The sequence below is a fragment of the Anguilla anguilla genome, chromosome 5 (genome assembly GCF_013347855.1).
Source record: "Anguilla anguilla isolate fAngAng1 chromosome 5, fAngAng1.pri, whole genome shotgun sequence".
NCBI classification, from domain to species: Eukaryota; Metazoa; Chordata; class Actinopteri; order Anguilliformes; family Anguillidae; genus Anguilla; species Anguilla anguilla.
The window spans coordinates 51,871,202-51,894,367 of NC_049205.1; the positions used below are offsets into that span (position 1 = coordinate 51,871,202).

Here is a 23,166-nt window from a genome sequence, read left to right on the forward strand (position 1 = left end):
TGGTACACCAGCCACACAATATTAAGAGAAAAGCCCCACAGTCATGAGCCAGGTTATTATGCTATACATCACAAACTGCATTAGGCTAATAAAAGCTGTCACCAAAAGGTTGGAAAGTTTCAGTGTGTGGCCCACTGGGTTAATATATTTTCTCCATACTGTAGATGGAATAGCAATATCTCAAGCCATATTGTAACTGCTTGCTGGAGCCCTGTTTTTCTGCCAAGTATAGGGATTTCAGCCATTCTGTAATTTAACCCGTTTAGATGCATTTTCCATCCTCAAAGCAGCACCCAGAGGCCTACAATACTTTCTTATCAACCTACAAAGCCGCTCAGTTTTTCCCCCCTGCTCTGACTGTAAGCAGCAGCCTTAGGAGTGACCGTTCACTGACTGATTGATTCACTGAATGCCTCCCCCAAACTGAGGGTAGTACCCTGTTTTACCACTAGATGACAAAAAGGCTAGCTGCAACCCATACAGTACCATGTCAACTGTAGTGTTTGTCCCCTCCGACTTAATGTGTTTGTTTTTAAAGAAAAAAATAGAAAATGAATGCAGGAATGTTGTGCAAGCCAATCATCTGGTGCATTCTATACATTCAGCCAAGGATGGATTCTGACAGTTGTTCTTAAATGGACATTTAAGTTATAAGAGTGGGTAAGAGAAATTAAATGAGCAAAGAAGTAGGTCGGGGCAATATGGCCTAAAATTCATATCACAATATATTTTAATTAATTTTGGACGCTATATGATATATATATCACAGTATATGTGTTCTGCTTATTTAAACAGAACATGCTTTAAAATGAATACAAGACTCAGGGCTAACTGTTCTCTGGAGTTAACTATGAGGTTATTATTAAATAACCATTATTGTTTTCATGTTAAGAGGGAAGCATACACCCACACGTTTTTATTGGCTAATTTTTATTGGCTGACTTAGCAAGCAGTGATGCAATTGGTGTGACGTGTGAACAATGGGCCTCATTCTCAAAACATTTCTTAAATTATTCTTACTTTTGTTCTTAAAAATGTTTCCACGAAAAACCATTATGGGATTTATGACACACGTGCAGACCAGTATGCATCCCAGGTTTATGAGATGATGAATGCTGACTGTTTGTAAATTTTATGCGTAATCCTGTTCACGTGATTTTCATAAGGAAACAGCCATGAACAAATACAGATAAGAAAAAAATGATGAATGCCGAAATGTTCTTGGAAACGCTCTTGCACACAGTTTACGATCAAATGTGATTGCATGCGTGTTTTGTGAATGAGGCCCAATATCTTTTCCAGGGCTGGACATTAATGATTTTTTTGTCAGTGTTCTACTTCCCCCAGGTACATTCCACTGGCCCAGTAGCAATAAATAAGTATAAAAACGCCAATCAACAGCACTGGTTAAAAAAAGCATTCTGATAAAAAAACTATTTTTCCATAATATGCCAACTCACAATAATAATACAATTAATGTACAGTATGCAGTTAATAATTTCATTGTGACACTAGAAGCAGGATGAAATAAGACACAAATTATGTTTTGGCGCTCTGATTAAAAATACTTTTTAAAAAACCCAAGGAGCGATTTTTGTTTTAATTTTCTTATGTTGAGCATGCTTGCTAAAGCATTTTGACTTTTCATTCAAATTAAGTTCTTTCTCTTTGAATCTGGTGCTACCAGGTTGGTGAAAACAACTCTTTCTCTTCGACCCAGATAAAACTGACTTACGGTACTGGCCCGACTGGGCTAAGTGACAAATCAGTTGGCCAATCTCATAGTGGCCCAGGGCCAGCGGGCACTCCTTATTTTCGAAGTTATATGACCAAAATAGTTGCACTGACACTCTAATGTAACCATCAAAATCCATTCTTTACTGGTATGGAAGATATATTGTAGCCAAATTCATATGTTGGCATGTTCTGTATTTCGACCGGTATACCATATATACTGCCCATCCCTACAAAAAATGTAAAAGAAACACAATGGTTCTTTCAATTTAAAATGCTTCACAGTGCTTAATAGTGAAACACTTACAGAATGCACCTGATGATTGTACCACACAATGTGCCACACAACTGCAATGTAGTGGCTATTGATAGCTAGACACGCTTTCAGTGAGAAATAATATAAAAAAGTCCACACAAAGAATATTAACATACAGTAAGATCCAATATAAGAAGGACTTGTAGTTGTTTTACTGTAACACTTTAAAGAAGCATACTTGGGACTTATCATTCCTCCTCACCTGATATTTCAAGAAATATTGCTGCAATTAACTTTTTTATTGCGTGTGTGTTTGTTTCCCATGGTTACAGGTCATACATATTAACTTATGAAATTATGGTGTGATTATTTTCCTTTGCTTTCATAAACTTAAATTATTTTAAACTCTCCTGGAATTTTGAAAACATTTCTAAACTTGTATGAATTTTCTGAAGTATTGTTGTTATGGTGTAAAAAAAAAGTCTTTGCTTAATCAACTTTAATTATCACCGCATTTATTATGTAGAGAAAACCATTCATTAACGGAAGTTTAAGAAGCAGGCGCTCGTCTTCAAATTAAATATAACACTGTATTTTTAATTGCTTAATTTTCATGTAGCCAGCCGCTCTGTGCTCGATGGGTCCTTGTTTTTCTCTTTGGGGAATGTGAAACGCGTCTGTCGTTGACGTTGGAGTCCCTCGGAAGACGTGTCAATGGATTCAGCAGTAATTGCCGGAGAGCATGTATCATGGGGTACGAAGCTGTATGGTACCCGCACTTGCGAAGAAAGGAATGAAAGTCACAATGCTGTTAGTCAGGTTTGGAGACAAAGCAACAAACTACGATAATTGTTTTGTGGGCTGCCAATTGGCGATAAGTGATGATGGTGAAAGGTTTTGCTTTATTTTACGCAATGCTTTTAGCTGTCAAATACCAGCTCTGAAACCCACTAGATGTTTCTCAGTTGGGGTAATCTTTGGTAACAATCAATTACAATACATTCGTCCCTTTGTTCTGGTCCTAATAGCTCCTTTCAATGCACATCGTGAGCACTGTCTGGTGAATATACACTATTTTCCTTTTAAACATCTTAAAATATGCATGGGGAAGCACAGAAGCACTGTGTGAAGGAGGGCCCATCATCAAATCTGAAAAACATGAATTCAGTTGAGGGCTTCCTCTGTTGGAGAAATGGAGGCCTCCCATTCTCAAGATTGAATAACCGTGTTGGACATTGTTAGCCCATCTGTTCTGGTTTAAGTCATGTTTACAATGCAATGAATTTCTGTGGCAATTCAGTTGCATTCTTACCCTTCAGTTTTGTCGATGAACAAAATGGCAGAACTTGATGCCCAGTCCTGTCAGTCTGTGAGTTTTGCATTGCTAAAGAGCCAGAACAGGAATGCTGGTGGGAGAAAAAAAAATTGTTTTTATTAAGGTGTTATGTTTTGGAGGTGCGTTCCACCAGTCATTTGACATTGTGAATATTTAGCAGTTAATTTAGAGACACCGAGGGCCCCTGAAGTTTAAGGCTGTGCCGGCTTTAGGGAAAATTTGGCAAATGGAGCACTTACCGCAGCATTTCATGATTGCATTGATTGCATGATTGCATGTGACCCCCATCATATCTGCTTCAGAGTACCAGTGCTGTGTGGCTTACATTACACTGTGCTTGTTACAGGAGTACAGAGTGTACAGCTACCGCTGCTCATCCAGAAGGTCAGTATTGCATCACCCAGCCTAAACAAACATACTGCTCTCCCATCTTCTGTCAGTAACAGAACTGGGGGTTTATTAGAGTGCTTAGTTCATAAGCAGTTAATGCTAATTTACATGCTTCGTCACCTTTTTGTCTTTTTTTCTATCACCGATTTGGGTTTGCGCAGTGGCTATTAAACAGTTTCACTGAAGATTGGAGACATCTCACTCTTATTGCTAGCGTCGATTAGAGACATGTCTGTTGACAACAGTCTAGCCTGTGTGTGCACTTGCCTTTATGAAGCTAATGCAATGGTACTTCAAGGAACCCTGACTATCGGATTTCCACCCTACCTGTGGTGGGATTAGAGCAACTGGGTCTCAGCACTGTGGACTCCTGATCATTGCATTACCTTTAGCAAGTACTTTTTCACATTTTTACTATTTTCACATGGTATCAGTTTCTGCAGCTGTATATATTCAGCTTATATACTGAAGCCTTTCAGGTTGGGGACCTCGCACAACAGAATCAAACCTGCAACCTTTGGGTTACAAGTCCAGTTCCGTAATCATTATTCTATTCTGCTACCCCTGTAGACTGGTCAGTCAGATAAGTATGCAGCCGAGACCAAGACTTACCTAGCCTTTGCTAGTAGTCAGTATCATTACAAACTGAGATCATTGGTAACATGCATTCCAAGCTGAGGGACTGCATGCTTGTTTTTGGCCTGCCATTCCCATTGGTTGTGGGTGTGGGTGAGATCGAGTGTGGGTGGGGAGTGGTTGAGGGGTCGACCAAGTGTAAAAACTGAGCAGTACATCCACAGATGTTCTATATGACCAGATGGTCAGCTTCTGCATTCCTTCTGTGTTCTGTTCTTCCTTCTTCTAGAAGGTTCCAGTTGGTAGTAGGAGGATTTGGTTCTGTTTATATCACTGCCTGGCAATGGATGCTCTGTGTTCAAGCAATCTTAATGAATATTCATAATAAGCCCAGCGAATCAGAACGCTTTTAAGTTTCAACAAAAGCGGAGACAGATCTCTCAATGTTAGGAGCACGGAGCTGACCATCTGGTTTAGACCATCTTCTTCGCTCCTCAGTTCCTGGGCATTACCAGTCAGCCGCACTACTGAACTTAATGTTCCACAGATTATGCAATTATTTCTGTACAGCGGCATCCTACGGTGGAGCAAAAGGCCATTATCCGAGCGGCTGAGACCGTGGAGCTCATCACAACTCCTGACCTTTAAAAACACTCAGCGATGGATTGCAGGTGAGAGTTTACAGGAATCAATTTTTATCTGTTTTTAAGGTGCAGTGCCCCACCGAACACTCAGTCCAGTGTGAAGAATACGCTCAAAATAAAAAAATAGATAAATAAATTGAAAAATCCCGACTGTTAGAGGTGAGTGGGGATTATAAAACGCCCGATGGGCCTTTGTGTGTCTTTTACCTGCAGATTAAAGAGACTGAAAAGGGGGAGGCTAGAGTGTAGCTCTTAATCAAGGTAGCAAAACAAAGACCACACGCACTCCCCAAAGGTTCACATCAAAAGGCAGGCTCCTCTTTGTGTGCTTATTAATCTGTTAAAACACAGATGGTTGGCTGCCTCAATTAATTAATCATATATGAGTCATCCCACACCTGCTGGTGAAAAGCATGTCATTGCTGGGTGGCTGGTTAATTGTGTATTTCCTTTACCGGGGGGTTTTGTGGAGAGTGTGATTTCAGCCTGGGCTTCCCAAACCGGGTTTCTCAGCAGAGCGCTGCAGAACGAACCGTCCCCTCGACCCCGGTTACGACAACCGGCCACGGTCAGCGCCGGCACTGTCACGATTCGACGGGGCCCGTCCCGCGCACCGAAACGATGAGTTACCCACCAACCTTTACCGGATGAATTCCCCAGCAGCCCCCATAAGCGCTTACTGGCTCACGCATCTTTGGCAGTACTGCAATCATGATTATTACTGTATGTATTATTGAACTAAACAGGTGTATGTATAATCCGAACCCACAAATAGCCACTGCATTGTAGTTTGGTGTTGTAATTAATGTGTCACAAATTAACCATTTTATAGAGATGGGGGGGGGGGGGGGGGGGGGGGGTTCTTGGCCACGAGGTGATCATTTCAGTGGGCCTTGAGATTTAAAAATGTGGGAACCGCTGAATTTTAGCCGTGTGTCTGGGCAGAGATCTCCCGACTCCCTCCTCCAATGCTAATTACGAGGGTAGGTTTTGGAATTCATTTAAAGCTCTTAATTGGGTGGCAGAGGGGCATCAAACGCAGCGGCGCAGATATGCATATTGCGCATATGCGTCTATTAAAAAAATGAAAGGGGTTTCTGCTTTGAATTCAAATGACTTTATAATTACCCTTTAATTTCGCTGATAGCGAAGACACCGAGGCAGAGTGCTCGTCAACAGTTTGGTAATAAGAGCGTACATTCTGTGCACTCTTTGAGCTCTTCCTGGATGTTGACCACTTAGAATTGAGGTGGGCCTAGTGCTCCTCCCTTTCAAAATTTTAGCTCTTGAGCTGCAGGGCTAAGCGTGTAAGCCCGTGCAGGATGTTTTCTGTACTGTGGCTGACTGCAGACATCCCTTTCGCTTGTGTAGTTTTTAGCATGCCTGGCATTGTGCCCCTTTTTACACTACACCACCCAGGATCCTCCTTGGTTAAACCGTCTTTGAATAATCACCTTGATGTGAAGGTTTGGCCACTCAACAGAGTAAAATGAATCCTCCCTCCCATGGCTATTTTTTTTGTGTGTAAACCCATCCTCCTCCACTGGAAAAAAAAATCCTCAATTAACATCCTACTGTATGTCTTGGTACGGTTCACACCATATGGAGCTAGGAGGTGATAAAAACATCTTTGGAAAGTATTGTCACCTTGTAAAATGTAATTAAATTTCCAGGAACGCAGCATGGCGCCTGTTTAAAAGATTATAAATAAGAGGGGAATAATAAATATAGGCGTGGAGCCCAAACCACAGAGGGGGTAGATTTGCAGTCCAGCAATAAAGTTATGTGGCAGTGGGTACCCCTCCCCCCCCACCCCCACCCTAGTGCGCTCCTGTGTTGCCCAATACCTTCCACCCCTTGCAAAAAAGGCGAGTCTCCAAAGTCCCTATAAAATGTGCTTCTCTGTCCAGATGAGGTCACGTTTATTTTCCTTTCAGATTTTATTTCTAATTGACGTTTTCCATAAAGGGGTGGCACAGAGGCAGATTAAAGCTTTTAGGCCAAGGCTGGCCAGCACACACGTGCAAGAGCAGCGACATGGCCGACTGTTTCAGCTGGCAACGGCCCACTCGCCTCTGTGTAAGCTGCCCACTGCCCTGCAGGTGGCGCTGCTCTGAAAAGCATTGACTATTGCACATTCAACTTTCTTTTTACTTTACATTCCCTGATTGACATGGGCTTTGGATAGTATATTATTTATTTATTTTAACGGTTCAATAAGAGATTATTCCGTAACTTGTCCTTAATCAAACAACATGTTCAGTGTTGTGAAAATTGGAATCTTTGTAGTGGCTGTCAAAAAATGGCACCGAAATCATTCAGGCTGCCCTGTCTCATTTCTCCCCATAATTGGTTGTGCCATTAAGATATTTCATCTCTCAAATGCTGTAAGTGACTTTGAACTTTTCGATCAATTAACACATTAATTGATTTACTGTTAAGTGCGCTGCATCGGGAGGAAAGTGATGGATTTTTATTGTGCAGTAACTGGTGCGTCGTCTTTGTGCTGAAGCCTCTGCATTATGGAGGCCCTCTCAGGAGAGCCTGGCCCTGCTCCTGTTGAGAGGTGGTTATTGACTGAAGCATGGGCGTGCGGAGGACTCTGGAGGTTAGACACAGCTCCGGAGCGAACGCTGCTTCAGACGTGGCGTAGCCGGGGATGACTCAAATATGATTGAGTACACCGTTTATGCATTAGCCCAGAGCCCCTGCTCGGGCAACGATCTGGCAACAAGCGTGCAGCTGCGTGGAGGAGTAGAACGCGGGCATTCGGACCCAACACGCCGACCCCTTGGAAACGCTCTCGAAGCCCTTTGATGTTTCAAGATCAACACCTCTTTTTGACCTTCTCCAAAAGTACCTTCATGCCCCCTCAGGGTTCTACTAGTATTAAAAATAAACGTGTGTGTGTGTTGGGAAGGGGGGTGGGGGGGGTGCTGCTTTAATGTAAGGATGAACTCAACCAGCTACAATATATACCATACACCAAGATCATCTCTTTCCCACCCCACCCCTTTTTTTTTTTTACGAGAAAATTGCACATCTAATGAAATCCAATTTTATATTTCATTTCGAGAATCACAATAAACAGAGAACAAGCTGTAAATAAGCTTTTCAAAAAGCTGATTACCGAAGCAATTTATTGCCAAGTCCAGGGATGAGGCAAAATAGAGAGGAAAAAGGGGGGGGGGGGGGAGAGGGAGAATAAGAGGGAATGAAAACGAGTGAGCGAATAAGACATCATAAGAGTGGGAGAAAGAGAGAGTGAGAGAGACTGAATAAGGGATAATAAGAGATGGATGGAATGCTAGAGTGAGAAAAGAGAATTGGAGAGGGAGGGAAAGAAGGGGCGAGAGAGAGGCACATGGAGCTATTGGGGTTGTAAGGCTGGGGGAGGTGACAGAGAGCCTAATTTTAAAGCCTTTTTCTTCCTGGGCTACTTGCCTGCTGTGTTATTAGCAGGCTGGTTAGAGAAGGAGCCAATCTGATCAACTTATTTTCATGTACAAAAGCTTCATCCTCCACAGAAGACTGAGGGAAAAAAAAGGCTTTTTTTTTTTTTTTGATTGAGGTCGACCCGGCATCTATTAGTGCGGCAAATGAAGTGGAATCCAAGACTCCTCCATAATAAAGATCCATTTTCATTGTTCAGATACGTTTCCGCACAACACGGCTCTCTCAGACCCAGGGCTGATTACAATAATGACATTTTCCAGCCATAATAGTACAAATGTTCCCGGCAGATAGGAATTACACGGCCATCTTTGTGTCGGCGAAATGAGTATCGCTCGCTGGTCCGGAGTCCGGCGGCAAACCAGGGCCGTCGTGCGCGCGCGCGCGGGGGGGGGGGGGTTTACGGCAGAGCGCCTCCCGCTTACCGCCGTATCGAATCGTTCTCTGGCGCGCCCGGGTCGTCGGATTTCAGACGGGTCGTTCCCGCGCGTTGTTTGTCCGGCGAGTCGTGTCACGTGACGTGACGTGACGCGGTCTGCCGGCTCGTCCCCGGTTGTGCCGCTCATCCCCTGCGCTCTGCGCGTGTCGAAGGCGTGTCGGGCCCTGCGTAGAGGGCACGCCGTTAGTTTGTGACACGAGGCACCGTGAGAGATTTTTTCTTTGTTTTTTTTGTCGTGTGGAAGTGGCGGAGCGTCTTGAAGCCCTCCCAGCGGCGTGGCTCTCTCTCTTCGGTTACACGCTAATTAAATTAGCGCCGCTCTTCTTGCTCCACAGCCCCAGTGGCATCACTCTGACCACGCCTCGGGCCTGTCAGAAATGCAAGTCGCCCCCCTCCTCCTCCCACCCCAAGGCAGCCGGTTATATACGCCCAAGAAGAGAAGTCTATTTCAGTACAGTGTATTTTTATAAATAATTTGAGTCTGCAATACCACAGGAGAAGTGCAGTGCACAGCTTATTTGGCTGTTGTGTAATGCGGAATTGAGAATCAGGGTTTCTCATTTTGGTCACTTATCCCTCACTGTAAAGGCCTGTAACTCCCCATTGCTGCAGCAGCGGATTGGAGGATACATTTCAAAGCGGCAAATAAAAAATTGGCTAAACTTCAAAATTAGCACTTCAAAGTCAGACATGATTTGCAGAAATGGGGGAGGGGGGGCGGTGTTTGAAAGTATGTGCGGTGAAGCAGGGGGTGGGGGTTCAGAAATATAACAAGCTCTGCATATAGAACTTAAAACCAATTTCTAGGCAAATTGGTTCAATTTAAGAATGAGATCACAGACTAAGCAAATCCCTTTTAGGGCTGGTTTATACAATTTTGGGTAGTTATTTGAGCTTTGAAATGCATTTCTGTAGTGTGTGTGGGTGTGTGTGTGTGTGTGTGTTTGTGTGTTTGGTTTGTAAATGTGCTATGCTACTTGCGGCTGCTTAACCCTCTCATGGATTACAGTACTGCCAACTTTATTTCACAGGGTAAAATGAAATCACTATTCCTAACATGAATAATGTTTCACCTCTTTTCTTTCTTTTTGTAGACCCCTGTGAATAAATTTATCATCAGGTTATTTCATATATAGTTGCTGTTTTGAATTTTATTTAATTAAAAAATATATTTTCTGTGTCAGTTCAAATGTAGACAGGTTTGTACAGCAGTCCCTATTTCTGTTACTTCATTAAGCCCTCAAACAAACCCAAACTAATTCTGTGTACATGGCACGCAGTAAAAAAACATTCCTTTGTAACTGACACTTGCTGAATTTCACAACTTTATCACTGTTGGACTACTGTTCTTCAAACAGAGTAATATAATTAAAGGATAATTAAAAAAAAAAACTGCACATGCAAAAAATTGCTAAAAATATATGCCTACTCCTGAAGTGAAACATAAACCGGATCTTTATTAATTTGAGTGAAAATAGGTTGCGCGCACACAGGCGCACATTTGGAATGAAGTGAGTGCCTAGGCGCGGTGTTCTGCTGAACCCCGGCAGCAGCCTTAGCGCCAGGCCGCGTGTCTCGGTTGAGGTTAACCCATTAGTCCTGAGCCTGTTTTAATGAGAGGAGGCCCGGTGCCACGGCCAGGCCAGGCCAGGCCAGGCCACACCACACCGCTGCCAGGGGCTCCTCATCTGGCAGTCACACCCCGGTGAGGCTCGAAGGACAGAGTGGTGAGGGACACAATGTCACACAGACAACCGCTCGCACAGATACTGTCCCCACCCCCCCCCCCCCCCCACCCCCCAGGCCTAACCACTGCTCCCCGCCTCCACCCAAACCGCTGAAACCCCACCTGCCCGCTCTGGTCCCTCTCTCCCCTCCGCCGACCCGGGGTGGGGGGGGGGGGGGAAGCATTAGTCACGTTAAGCAAACAGGACACACTTTCCATCTCCGTTCTGATACGTTTATGGCTGTCTAAACCGCGCTGACAGAATAATTGTAATTATTCAGCGTGAACAATTTATTCGCATAATGAATCCAGTCGCCATGGCGAAGATAATTAGTCAGAGAGGAAACCGAGAGGGCGTCTTGGGTAGGGGAGAGGAGGAGAGACGCGGACGGACTCTGCCGTGCTTAGCGAGGTCGCCGCAGCCTCCAGCAGGTGGAGAGCCACGTGGGGGGGGGCGGGGGGGGGGGCAGTACCTCAGCTCCAGAGAGGAAGAGAGGAAGCTAATGGAGACAAACCCTCTAACAGCTCATCACCCTCAGCTGCTGCAGAACACGGGGATCTGGATCTGTGCTCGGCACCTCTGTCTCATCCTGAGCTACCGTACAGCTGTTGCTTGGGTGGAGTTTACGGGAGACTCGTTCCGTTTAGCCGCCGAATTTTGAAACGCCAATCCTGGCCCCCCTGCCGTTTGGCCCCCGAGGACGGCGTGGGCCCAGAAGAGCGTTCTGTTGATGCTGGGTTTATATGTCAGGCGGTTCTTGTGTGTGTGTGTGTGTGTGTGTGTGTGTGTGTGTGTGTGTGTGTGTGTGAGTGTCTGTGTGTGTGTGTGTCTGTGTGGGTGTGTGTGTGTGTGTGTCTGTTTGTGTGTGTGTGTGTGTGTCTGTTTGTGTGTGTGTGTGTGTGTCTGTTTGTGTGTGTGTGTGTGTGTCTGTTTGTGTGGGTGTGTGTGTGTGTATGCGTGTGTGTGTGTGTCTGTTTGTGTGGGTGTGTGTGTGTGTGCTCGTTTTGTGCTCCTGTGTGTTTTGGGGTGAGGTGGGGGGGGTCGGGAGGGGAGCGGGGGGGGTGGGGGGGGCACACAAAGGCGCTTGCAGCAGCAGCAGGTCTGAGGCTGCAGCTGTACCCCGGTGCGGCGAGGTCTGTTCCACTTTTTATTTTCTTTCTCGCCCGGAAAAATGAGCAATGGCGCCCGCCCCGCGCCGAAGACCCAACAGCCCGCCTCCGTAAATCAATCCAGGAGCCGCAATTAAAAAGTGCTCTTATGTGTCGTAATTGCCGTCTCGCTAATCCTTTATTTGCACACCTGCCGGTGAGTCTGAATTTTTAATGAATTTCTAATTAATGCACATCGCAACACTTGATTTATTTGTTAGCAAATTGTGTTGCTGGTCTGCTTCCCGCCGGCGCGAGAGCTCGCGGCGTATCTGCCCAGAGCCAGGCTCCGCTTCTCCCCCGGCCCTGAGGAGAACGCGCTCAATGGCTCTTGTGTGCCTCCATTATGTAAAGAAGGGAGGTCGGCCTGCACGCGTCGTCCTTGCGCGGCTGTAAATGCCGCGGTTGAGGCGGGTGAGGATGGGGGAAACATTAAATGTTTACGATAATTTGGAAGTTGTTCTTTGACGGTCCTGTAACCTTGGCACGCGCGTAGCCTTAGTCACCTTGTAGAACACCCAATACACGCATCTGTAAAACTGTATGACTTTATTATCACAAGAGTAATTGCCGCTGTATGGTGTTTTTATGCATATAAAGCCCCCCCCCCCCCCCCCCCCCCCATGGAAAGGCTGAAACCACATCTGGATCGCGCTCACAGTGCTATTTGGCAGGCTCAAGACACATATTGGTCTTATTCAGAGCTCCTAAATATCAGTCAGAAGAAACCCAATAAAGCCAGAGCCAGTTTCAGAAATTATTCCCTCATTTTGGGAAAAGGTAAATGAAAAACAGTCCTTGAGAACAGTGGCGAGTGCAGCAAACTTTGAAATAAATGAGGGATTGTAGCATTGATATGGAGAAAATGATTCTCATACAATCATTCTTATACAGTCATCAATATAGGCACCTATAGAAGCTCTTAATTGAGTCAAGTTCATGCAAAGTACAGTTACAAGCACCATAACCGCAGGTGTCAGTCCCGCTGGGAATAGGTAGCAATTAGTGATAATGGTTGGTAGCACTGCTTGGTATGCTAATGATCATTAACATGTACATGGGTGACCAAGAAGTGTATTCAACTAATGGCTAAATCTGAGACAGCTGTACTTATGTGAAATGAGAGTTCAGTCCCTTGAACACACAGGGAGTGCCTATGCACAGAACGCATTTGAACAGCTACAAAACAATGCAGAGTAGTTTTTTTAAAATTGTGATTATAATGCCAAAACGGCGTGCGCATGAAGCAGTTGTTTTGTCGAACCTAGCCTGCCAAGTTCTGACACAGCCCCCAACAGATGACATTGGAACTGACCTTGAGCACAAGGTTTCCACTTTGAGCTGCACGCTGCGTGAATCTGTGTGTTACAATGGTCTACAAAGTAAACAATGAAAAAAAGAAACTTGCGCAATTGCCTACTGCCTACTGTTGTTTATAAAGGAATGTTCAGAAAGAAATAATTGTTTCTCTGTAATTAATGTTTGTCTTTTCAACACAGTGCAGTTCTTTCATAAAAAAAAAAACATTAAAAAAGAGAGATTTAGAGACTTAAAAACACAGCGGGCTTAGTTCAGTAGCAGAGTCGCGCTGGACGTTCTTTAACCGAAATCACCATACGCTCCAGGACCCCAACTGCTTTCCCGCTCAGATTTCCATTGCTACAAATGAGACTAATTGCTTTAAATGGCGGAGGCTCTGCAGAGAGGCACTCCTGCGGTTTGGAACCATAGAAACGGGAAAGGCTACCAAGAGATGAAAATCAAATAGAGACAAAAGATTGTGGTCTCAGTGGCAATTCCGCTAATTGCAGGCCTTTATACATGTATGCTTTAAAAGCTATTCAAATCGGGTGCATTAGGCAAAGAATGTCACCTCTTCTGAGGCTCGAATGCGCAGTCGTGTTTTCCTCATTTTTGATGCCGGAGTGGTTGGCCGAACTACCATTTTCATATTTAATTCAGGGAAATCTTAGCCAGACTCACACATTACATGTACTCTCCGTGGCTCAGAGCCTTTGTATGAATTGCACTAACAAACAACATCCTTTTAAAAAAAAAAAAAAAAAAAAAAAGTGAGGTTCACCAGTCACAGTATGATTTTTTTTGAGGGAAATTGATAATAATCGAACTTAAACTACTTTGGATTCTTCAAAGAAAATACACGTTTTTGCCTTTCAGTAAACAGGGTGAGTGGAAAAGCACGTGGCTGAAAATGCTGCATTTAATAGCCAGTGTGAAAAGGAGCTGCACTGAACTTCATACACTGGAGCGTCAGGACTGGACGCAGACAGCGGGTTAAGTGTAGATCAGGGTTATTAGTGTACGGACGTGTCGCTTATCAGCGCGCTGACAGAAATTCCACTTCATGTAAAGCTGGATTAATTTTACACAGAACCTGGCCATTCTGTACCTTAATAAATACAATTAAAAGAGTTAAAGTTTAAAAAAAATTTTTTTTAGGTGAAATATAACCCAGTTTTTAAAAAAATGAATATTTGAATAGCATATCCCGCTTTACAAAAACTTTTAAAGGATGCTTTTTTTCAAACAGAGCTAAACAAATGCATCAGCAAAAAGTGTGGCCTCTGCAAATAACTATGGTTTCTGGGGGATAAATAAATGACTCGCCACGAACATTTAAGAATCTTTAATTCACACTAGTAATAAAATTGCATTACATTTTCTTAAAATAAATGTTCCAGTTCATATATACAGAAAAAACAGACTGTACAGACCCCCAGAGGAAAACGGCCCCCAAAAGAGGAAGGGGGCAGGAGGAGGAGGGGTTGGGATGGGGGACAAATCCAAAAACAAACATCACAAACATACAGGCAATACGGTGCTCAGCCAAGCAGGCACAACTGTACATCAAAAATTTTGTAACTGCTCAGTGTTGGAGAGAGGGAGGGGCAAAAGGAAGGAAAAAAAAGTATTACATTTACAAGAGTCCTTGGGGATGGGTAAGGATTAAAAAGTATTGCAGGCAAGCAGACAGATGCCCCTCACTCTGAGTGCAGCAGTGCATCCGTCCAGAGTGGGAGTGGGTGTGGGTGTGGGAGTGGGAGTGGGGCCTCCCCCTCCAGCTCTGGCTATTGAACCTGTGTCTCGAAGCTCCCGTTCAGCTGCCCCTCCTCATAGTCCATCTGGCACAGAATCATGTTGTTCTTTAGGAAAAACTTGTCTCCCACGCAAAACCTGCAAGCAGACACAGACGCACGTCACATGTTAACGGGGCGGCGGACGAGCACAGCCGCCCGGCTACGTCCGCGCGGGTGCCATTTTAGCGGTTCGGCTCCGCTCTGTCCATCTGTAGGCGCCGCTCAACGCGCCTCGTCTGGCTCCATCGCTACGGTCTCTGCATCAGAGCCGTGTTACGGTGTGAGCGCAAAGTAGCGGCGTTATTTTACATGGGATTTTGCATTGAGGTGTTTTTATTTGGACCCAGTGGTGTTTTCAGAGCACACGAGGGTCCTGGCACCCAGTGAGACCACACTTGCCCTCCCAGGCCTGGCACATTCATCACACCCGTTTCCTAGGAAACCCAGCTACGGGCGCCATGTTTCGTCGATGCCAAATGTTGCAAACGCGCCGCGCTTTTTTCCTTTTGTTCTGAGAAAAGGAAAAGAACAAAAAGCAAAAAATGTTTACGGTTTTAAAGATAGCTCGCTTTTATATACGGACAGAAGTGGAGATCTTGGACCTGTGGGCAGGAGAGGAGTAAATGGACACAATGAGCTGTGTCTGTGTGTGTGTTAGCGTGTGTGTGTATGCGTGTGTGTGTGTTAGTGTGTGTGTTAGTGTGTGTGTTAGTGTGTGTGTGTGTGTGCGTTAGTGTGGGTGTGTGTGCATATATGTGTGTGTGAGTGTGTGTGAGTGTGTGTTAGTGTGTGTGTGTGTGTGTTAGTGTGTGAGTGTGTAAGTGTGTTAGTGTGCGTGTGTGTGTGTTTGTGTGTGTGTGTTAGTGTGTGTGTGTTAGTGTGTGTGTGAGTGTGTGTGTGTGTGTGTGTGTGTGTGTGTGAGGGTGTGTGTGTGTGTGTGTGTGTGTGTGTGTGTGAGAGTGTGTTTGTGTGTGTTAGTGTGTGTGTGTGTGTGTGTGTGTGTGTGTGTGAAGGGCCACAGCCAGTCAATTCCAGCAGGCACCCCAGCGTAATTTGTAATTATGAGCCCATTTAAAAGGCCATTGGAGGGTAATACAGTTGTATGGAAGGGGATGTGAGCCTGACCTTCTCCATCCACACAGGGGAGGAAATGGCTAAAGCACAGCGTGTGAGTGTGTTGGTAGGGACCCTGCGGCTGCATCGGGGCTGTCGTGGCAATTGAAACGTGTTAGATGCAGTATTATTTGGTTGTCATTTTTTTGAATGCAATTTGTGTCATGTATTTACGTAATGTCAATTTGAACTCATTTCATGAATTAAATTTTTTTTTTTTTTTTTTAAATGCCCCTTTTTCCTCTCCATTTTGATACACCTATTGAGTGACCAGCATGCCGCCTGCATCCGGCACAGGGAGCACTGAAGCTGCAGTCTGTCCTCTCCGAATCATTTTTCAGCACAAGCCTGTTATTATATTACACTTTACAGGTCATACCTCCGTGAGAACCAGCAGTGATTGGAAGGGAAGTGCATCTCTTACTGACAGCACAAAATAGCCCGGGCACCTGCTGCATGGAGCCACTGATGCCACGGTAACCGGAGGTACTCTGGCCAAATGGAACCCACAGGCGGAAACCTGCATGGTCTGCGCTTCAGGGACCCCCCAAATGAGCCCCCCGAAATATAAACACGCTACGGCCGGAACTTACGCCATTCACCACGCAGAAACGAAGGAAAGCAAACGAGACCATTATTTATGAATTAAAAGTGTATTTTTTAAACGGTACCCATTAAACAGACTGCAGTTAAATTGACCTCTGAGCTGCCCTTACTCTTTGCTGGTATAATGACTGCATCAGTTCTTTTTTTTGGAGTGAAAAAGAGCCCGCCTTTTCTCCGTATCTCAAATTTGGGGGATGCAAAATGATAACCACCCAACCCCCTCCGAGACGGCTGAGATTATGCTCAGAATGGGGAGCGTGATGCGCCCCGAATGTCTTTCAGCAGCCGCTGACTGCAGGAAGCGGACACCTGGCCTGCGCACCGCGGCCTGAGCCTCAAACGAGCGCTGCTGTAAAGCGCCTCCCGAGCTCGGCGCAGGCTGAAATCTCACACGTGCAAGCTGAGATCAGACCTGGGTTTAACACCTTCGATTGTGCAATGTGCCAAGTCCTTCTGGTGACAATAACACTCTTAAGACTGCTTTACATGCTGTGGGTTTTTTTTTTTTTTTTTTTTTTTAAATAATTCTTGAGCTTGGTGTTCCACAAGTGTGAGGTGCTGCTCTAAAACCAATTTAAAAAATCAGTCAGTATTGTAAACCCATGTAATAAAAAATAGATAGAGTATAAAAAAGAAAAGAAAAAAAAGAGTACTAAGCTGAAAACATACGGAAGTGGTGTACGTTTGACAAAAGTGTGTTCATGAAGGTCAATTTAATCCATCCACAAAGCTCTAGCCACAAAACAACTGAATCTGAATGAGTGGAGACTGCAACAAAAGAATCGAAATGAGTAAATAAGTGGAGAGGAATAACTAGACAGCCTTCTAGAAACAGCTGGGCACTGGGATCCCATGTCCGTGCTGAGTGCACACGCCGGTATCGATGGCCAGTGGGTGGCACCGTGTGGCTCAGAAATCAACACTAAGGCCCAGGATCACAGCACGTGGAGCGTTTCCAACCCCTCGCTGTGATTTATAATCAGAGCAATGTGGGTCACACTAGATCCATGTTGGGGCACGAAGGTTACAAAATAACCAAATAGATTAATAAATAAGCGTCAAAACGGAGCATTCGTTCAGCAAGGAAAGATTCATGTGGCAAAAGGAGTGTTTGTTTTAGAAAACGGCACTGAGCATTTATTTATTTATTTTTTTCATGTGTATTTTTTTTTTTTAACTCTGTAAATGGCAGTCATTGGTGCAGAAGCCACGTGAAATTAGCCAATGGGAGCAGGCAAAGAACTGATGCGAGTAAATCGTTAGGGTCTGGGATCCGGTTATCACTCCAATACTGCGACACATTGCCGAAAACTGATCTGATTGAAACCAGATTCCAGTACGGGCAAAATTATGAACGGAAGGTTTGAATGAGATGCAGCAATAATGTCTCCAAATATATGAAGTTATATTATATTAAGTATAATACCTGTAAGAGGCCAGAGGATTTGAGTGACGCAGCATAAACAGCAGAGGGACTTAAATGCTGGGGTTCGCTCTGAGCCGGGCTGCAAGGGCCCAGACACTCACAGCCCCGACTCCCCAACCCAAAAAAAAACCCCCCAAGTGATGTGGGCGGCTGTTTTTAGCGATGGATAGCTTCTCTTTTCACTGAAGGCTTATTTTTCGGTCCTGAAAGTTTGAGCGGGCTTTCCCCCGGCCTGGCAGCTGTGTCACTTTGTTAATACACAAGCCACAAGCTAAAGAGAAGTATGCTTTCCCCCCTTCATAAGCTTTCAATATTGGCACTATGCCACAATACAACAACAAAAACCGCGTTCAGGCTTCAGGAGTAAAAATAAAAAAAGGGTTATTCCCTTTAAGCAAGCAGACCTACGCAGAGAGCAGTGCTGGTGCAGAATGGACTGCAGACGAAAGCCTTACCGACAGACACTGCAGGATGAGTTTCATAGGCCAGCCATTTTGAGCTGGTGACCATTTCACTGAGGTGTTAATGACTCACTCCCATGAAAAATAGCTTTGTGGATGAAGTGTGCCTGAGGTGGCACGAAAATTGCAAAGCACAAACATCTTGAGCCCAAAAGTGTTTTTTTTTTTTTTTAAAGAAAAGGACTTTTTGTTTTTGGTTACCTAATGAAAATTTGGAGGGCAGCTGAAACACAAAGTCATGAGAGATGACCTGACCGTGTGAAACCAACCCTCTCGTGGTAAATATTACCTGCATTGACATACAAAGTGATGGTCCACGGCAGTTCACCATGCCTAGACACACATAGACTGACTGACATACGTCAAACCACTCCTGGTAACGAGATAAGTTTTTGAAAGGGAAAAGTGGAACAAACAGGGCAGAGCTTCTGCTGGAGTGGGTCTTTAAAGACATTAGAAAGAGGACAACTTGCATAAGATCTTTCTGCTTACCTCTGGTTACAAAGCTGACAGGCAAAACAGTCCAAATGGTAAACATTATCTCTGGCTCTCATCACCATTTCAAAGGCAGGGATCAATTTACTGCAGGCGGCACAGTTCCCCGTCGTACCAAAGAGCCTGCAAGAGAAGAAGAGAGTCAGGTAGCAAATGCATCTGTAATACCACTGTAAGGGGGAAGGGAACTGTGTGTTCAGTGTGGAAATGTGGCATCTGTACACAATCATTTTCCCACAGTCATCTCCATCTCTTTTTAAGGGCTCACAGAATAATTTCAGTTTTTCCCCCACATTGGCTCATTGCCCCCCCTCCCCCCCCCCCCCCCCCCCCTCCCCCCCCCTCCCCCCCCCCCCCCTCCCCACCCCACCTACCGCACCTGAGAAAAGGCCAAAATGATGCACCATGTGACTGTCTGACAGCACACGGTGCTATACAAAATAAAAATTGAGTCACAGAGTTGGGTACCAGTCCCAGCTGTTGCCCCTGAAAGATGCATCTAATGCAACATACAAATCCATCTTGGCACGCACACTTGGTATGTTCTGTTAGAGGGTGCAAACTTAGATGTTAATTCTTTGCTAATGATCTCATTAAAACAATCACATGGTCCTAATCCTTTTCTTCAAAGGGCTTCGGCTCGCACGTCGCAAAAGCCAGGGGAGGGGGATGGGTCGGGTAAGCTACCAATCGAACCGCTGAACGTTGGCCTTCCCTAAAAAATAAAGCCCAGGGTAACTAATGAGACTCAGCTACAACCGAATCCAGATGGGGGGTTTTTTTTTTTAACACACAAAAGGTTCAATTCTGTAACAGTCAAAAGTTCAATAGACTTGTGTAACAGACACCACTCTCCGCCAGCTGGCCCCTCCTGCATTGAGAGAGTAGATCGGACCACAGGGAGGGGGAGGATATCTAGCACGGCAGGGCAATGTCTATGAAGAATAATATCACAATACTGTCTCGTGAAAAATAGTGATATACCACACTATTGTCACTCCCCCCTCCCCCCTCCCCCAACCTCCCCTTCCCTGGAACAACATCTGTTTTTGTGGCAATACAGTAAGTAGAACCTCTACTGGTGGACTGGCACCCTTGGGGAAATCGGTGGTATCGGAAAGTAGAAAATTCAAGACAGAACGTGCCTCAAAGATAACACACTACAGTATTTTTGTTGTTTAAAGCAAATTTATTATAAAGATATGAATTTATTATTTTATTACTCTTGGGCCCCACCTGTTGGCCCAGTGACTTCAGGGCACCTGCTATTTTCAAAGAAAAAATAGCCATTTTCTAAAATGTCTTCATGAATGGCATATTTGTTTACTAAGCTCTTGATCAGATGTTTGAACTTGTCTGCCAAGGTTCATTTTTGATTTTTCAATTGATAATTTTTAAATTCACAGAACCCTCAGTGCAAATTCTGGCAAATGTAACATTTCAGAAAGTAGAATGCTGGATAGGAGAGGTTCTATTGTAATTTAAATTGTACATAGCCCTATATGATGCCAGTTCAATTTTTATTTAAAAATTTTAATGTTTTTCAGGAACAAAAATATTAAAACATTTTCATTCAGCAAGTCCTGACCTTGGCTGATAAATTACTTCTGCACCCCATTTTGGTCTAATTATTGCCATTTTGCGTTTGCTTGCTTATTATATTTGTTTAATTTGTTTATTCAATTTGGGCACTTCTCCGCAGGAGTGAGGAGTCGTAGCATCAAATACTGTATGTGTGCACACACACACACACACACACACACACACACACAATGAGGAGGCCTATTCTGCTCCAACATGATGTTATGCCTCTAAAAGATTTTTGTAAACCTGAAAATTCCACTGTGCCAACTTTTTTAAAGGACAGGCTGTTAGTGTCAGTTGTTTGATTTATTGTCCTGTCAGTGAAATACATTTTTTTTTTTTTAAAGATGGGACAAAAAGACCCACGTAGGTCTTGATGGAACAACTGCATACAAGTCCCGTCTGATTAATGTTCACATATGATTTTTCCAAACTAGAGGCAAAATGGAAATAACTGACCAAGACCATTCAAGGTTAAGGTTACAAACAAGTTCCATTCCCCCCCTGCCTTATTTATCCTCAATTGGCATCAGCAATTCTGCCAGCCCTTCAGGAGAATGAATGCTGACTGGACGATAGGTTGGTTCACTAATTAATGATAACAGAGCTACTTGGGAGCCCTACTTAAGAGTCTGCGGCCTGTTTCTCTTTGGTCTCATCCAAATCCGCCCCATTACAGAGCCACAATGGCCTCCTATTGGTCAGCCCCGTGGAGCTCGCCCTACATCTGTACTTTTAGGAACACAATGGATTTCGTTCTCTTTACCACTTAAGAAATCACTTGCTTTTGTACACTAAAAGCAAAAAAAAAAATCGCAATTTTAACGAATTAACACAGCCTGTTTATACAGTCAGGATTTGCACTCGGTCACGATTCTAATCATTACGTTTTGGTTAGTGGATAGGTCTATTTTAGTCTGGATGAATAAACCAGTATCCACAGAAACTAAGCTAAACGCGCAGGTTATTTTAAAAGTCACTCTGACGTGAGTGCATTTTCTGTAATCGCTCAAAACGAGCGCCAGTGGTGGCACTGCTTACAGAGTAAAATGTACGGTTGGCCTTGTTCTGCTGAAGACTGAGTCACATGTTTTGCAGAACCTTGGTGTGCAGAACCAGCGGTGCCGACACAAGATGGAGGCTTGAGTGCTTGATTAATTGAAGTGGTACTAAAAGGTTGCCAGAGCTCAATAGGAAGGTCACCTGCAAAATCTGTAAACTATAAAAGACATGAATCGAGTCTTCTGAAACCATACAATTTGTGTTGAAAGGAATGGAGTCCTAAGGATTTCACTGAATGTATACTGAAGGACTTCTGGGATTTCATATAAATTTCATCAAAGGATGAGTGTTTTGCTGGAATAAAAAGTGGAATTATAGACCACTGCTAATCTCATCCCCAGAGACACTACCTCAAGAGTTGGTGAAGATATGAGAAAAGTTTTGAAATTCCAAGCCTGCCAAAAAAAATGAAGTTGGCTGTAGTCATCTATTGTAATATTGCAGACCACTGACAAAAATAAAATCCTGCTTCACAATTAGCTAGTTAGCTAGTTGACTAGTTAGTTAATGTAAGCTGGTAAAGTACGCAAGGTTAGCTATTTAAGAAAACTAATTTAATTGCATGTAGCTGTGGATTCAGAACATCTCGATATTGGCATGGCATTTCATCGCAGAGTCAACGTTAAAGTAAAAATAAAAGCATTTTAAAAATCTAAAAAAGGCAGGCTTCGAGTCTCTTCAATGTCTGGTGACCCCAGATACATTTACACATTTAGAAAGATCATACACCCTATTTCTCATGCTGCCATTCTTGTTTTATTCTGAAATGTTGGTATTTGCAGCGGGTCAAAAAAAAAAAAACCAAAGAAAAAAACAGATTTTTTTCATTTAAATTAAAAACGCTCTGCTTTCATAAGCGGATGACTAATCTGCTCCCCTTAATATATCCAATAGCTACAAGATAAAGCTATTTCAGACCCTTGGTCCTCACAATCAAAAGCATGACGGGTTAGCCAACCTTGTTCTGCGAGGTCACAAGATCCACAGCCCTCGAAAAATGAAACTGCTAATTAATCTATTGTTCTCCGTGATAAAGCGCGTGTGTGTGCCTGTGAGTGTGTGTGTGTGTGTGAGAGTGAGAGGTGAAAATACTGATTAGTCCCTTTTGCATTTTATTACAAAGAAGTGAATGTCAAGCAAAATCAAAAAACTCCTCCAGTGTGAAGTTTAGGCGAAACTCGGTCCGGAGCATGGTTTGGTGCGGTGTGGTGCGGCGCGGTGGAGAACGCTCGTTACACGGCCAGCGTCCCTGAAACGCCCGCTCAGCGGGAACCCCTCGTAGCCTAACGTACACACGACAGGGCGGCGAAAACCACAGAACTGAAAGAAAGCGCATTGGATCCCCTCGTCTGCTTTTAATGAACTACCGCAGCATAGAAGGAGCGAGCCAAGAATCGAGCGTCGCTACGAAGGTGAGCGGACGCATCTCTCTGACGGCGGGGAGTGGGAATCGAGCGTGGTTACGCAGGTGAGCGAACGCATCTCTCTGACGGCGGGGAGTGGGAATCGAGCGTGGTTACGCAGGTGAGCGGACGCATCTCTCTGACGGCGGGGAGTGGGAATCGAGCGTGGTTACGCAGGTGAGCGGACGCATCTCTCTGACGGCGGGGAGTGGGAA

At 44.4% G+C, this 23,166-nt stretch overlaps 1 protein-coding gene and 1 long non-coding RNA gene across 4 annotated transcripts in view; one reads left to right on the forward strand and one right to left on the reverse strand.

The window, feature by feature from the left end:
* LOC118227280 overlaps window positions 1–23,166 on the forward strand; it is a 144,265-nt gene that overhangs the window by 14,047 nt on the left and 107,052 nt on the right. For 2 of the 3 annotated variants that reach the window (XR_004765230.1, XR_004765228.1), the window contains 2 exons: window positions 3,673–3,710; window positions 4,863–4,963. This is a non-coding gene — a long non-coding RNA (uncharacterized LOC118227280). Of the gene's footprint in view, window positions 1–3,672; window positions 3,711–4,862; window positions 4,964–16,286; window positions 16,589–23,166 lie in introns of those variants that run through there. The other variant, XR_004765229.1, reaches the window with a different exon arrangement.
* LOC118227279 (rhombotin-1) overlaps window positions 14,336–23,166 on the reverse strand; it is a 29,794-nt gene continuing 20,963 nt past the window's right edge. Inside the window, exons 3-4 of the mRNA XM_035417504.1 lie at window positions 18,900–19,025; window positions 14,336–14,898 (exon numbers count right to left, since the gene is read on the reverse strand). Coding sequence (XP_035273395.1) covers window positions 14,793–14,898; window positions 18,900–19,025 — 232 coding nt within the window. The 3' untranslated portion in view covers window positions 14,336–14,792. The remainder of the gene's footprint in view (window positions 14,899–18,899; window positions 19,026–23,166) is intronic.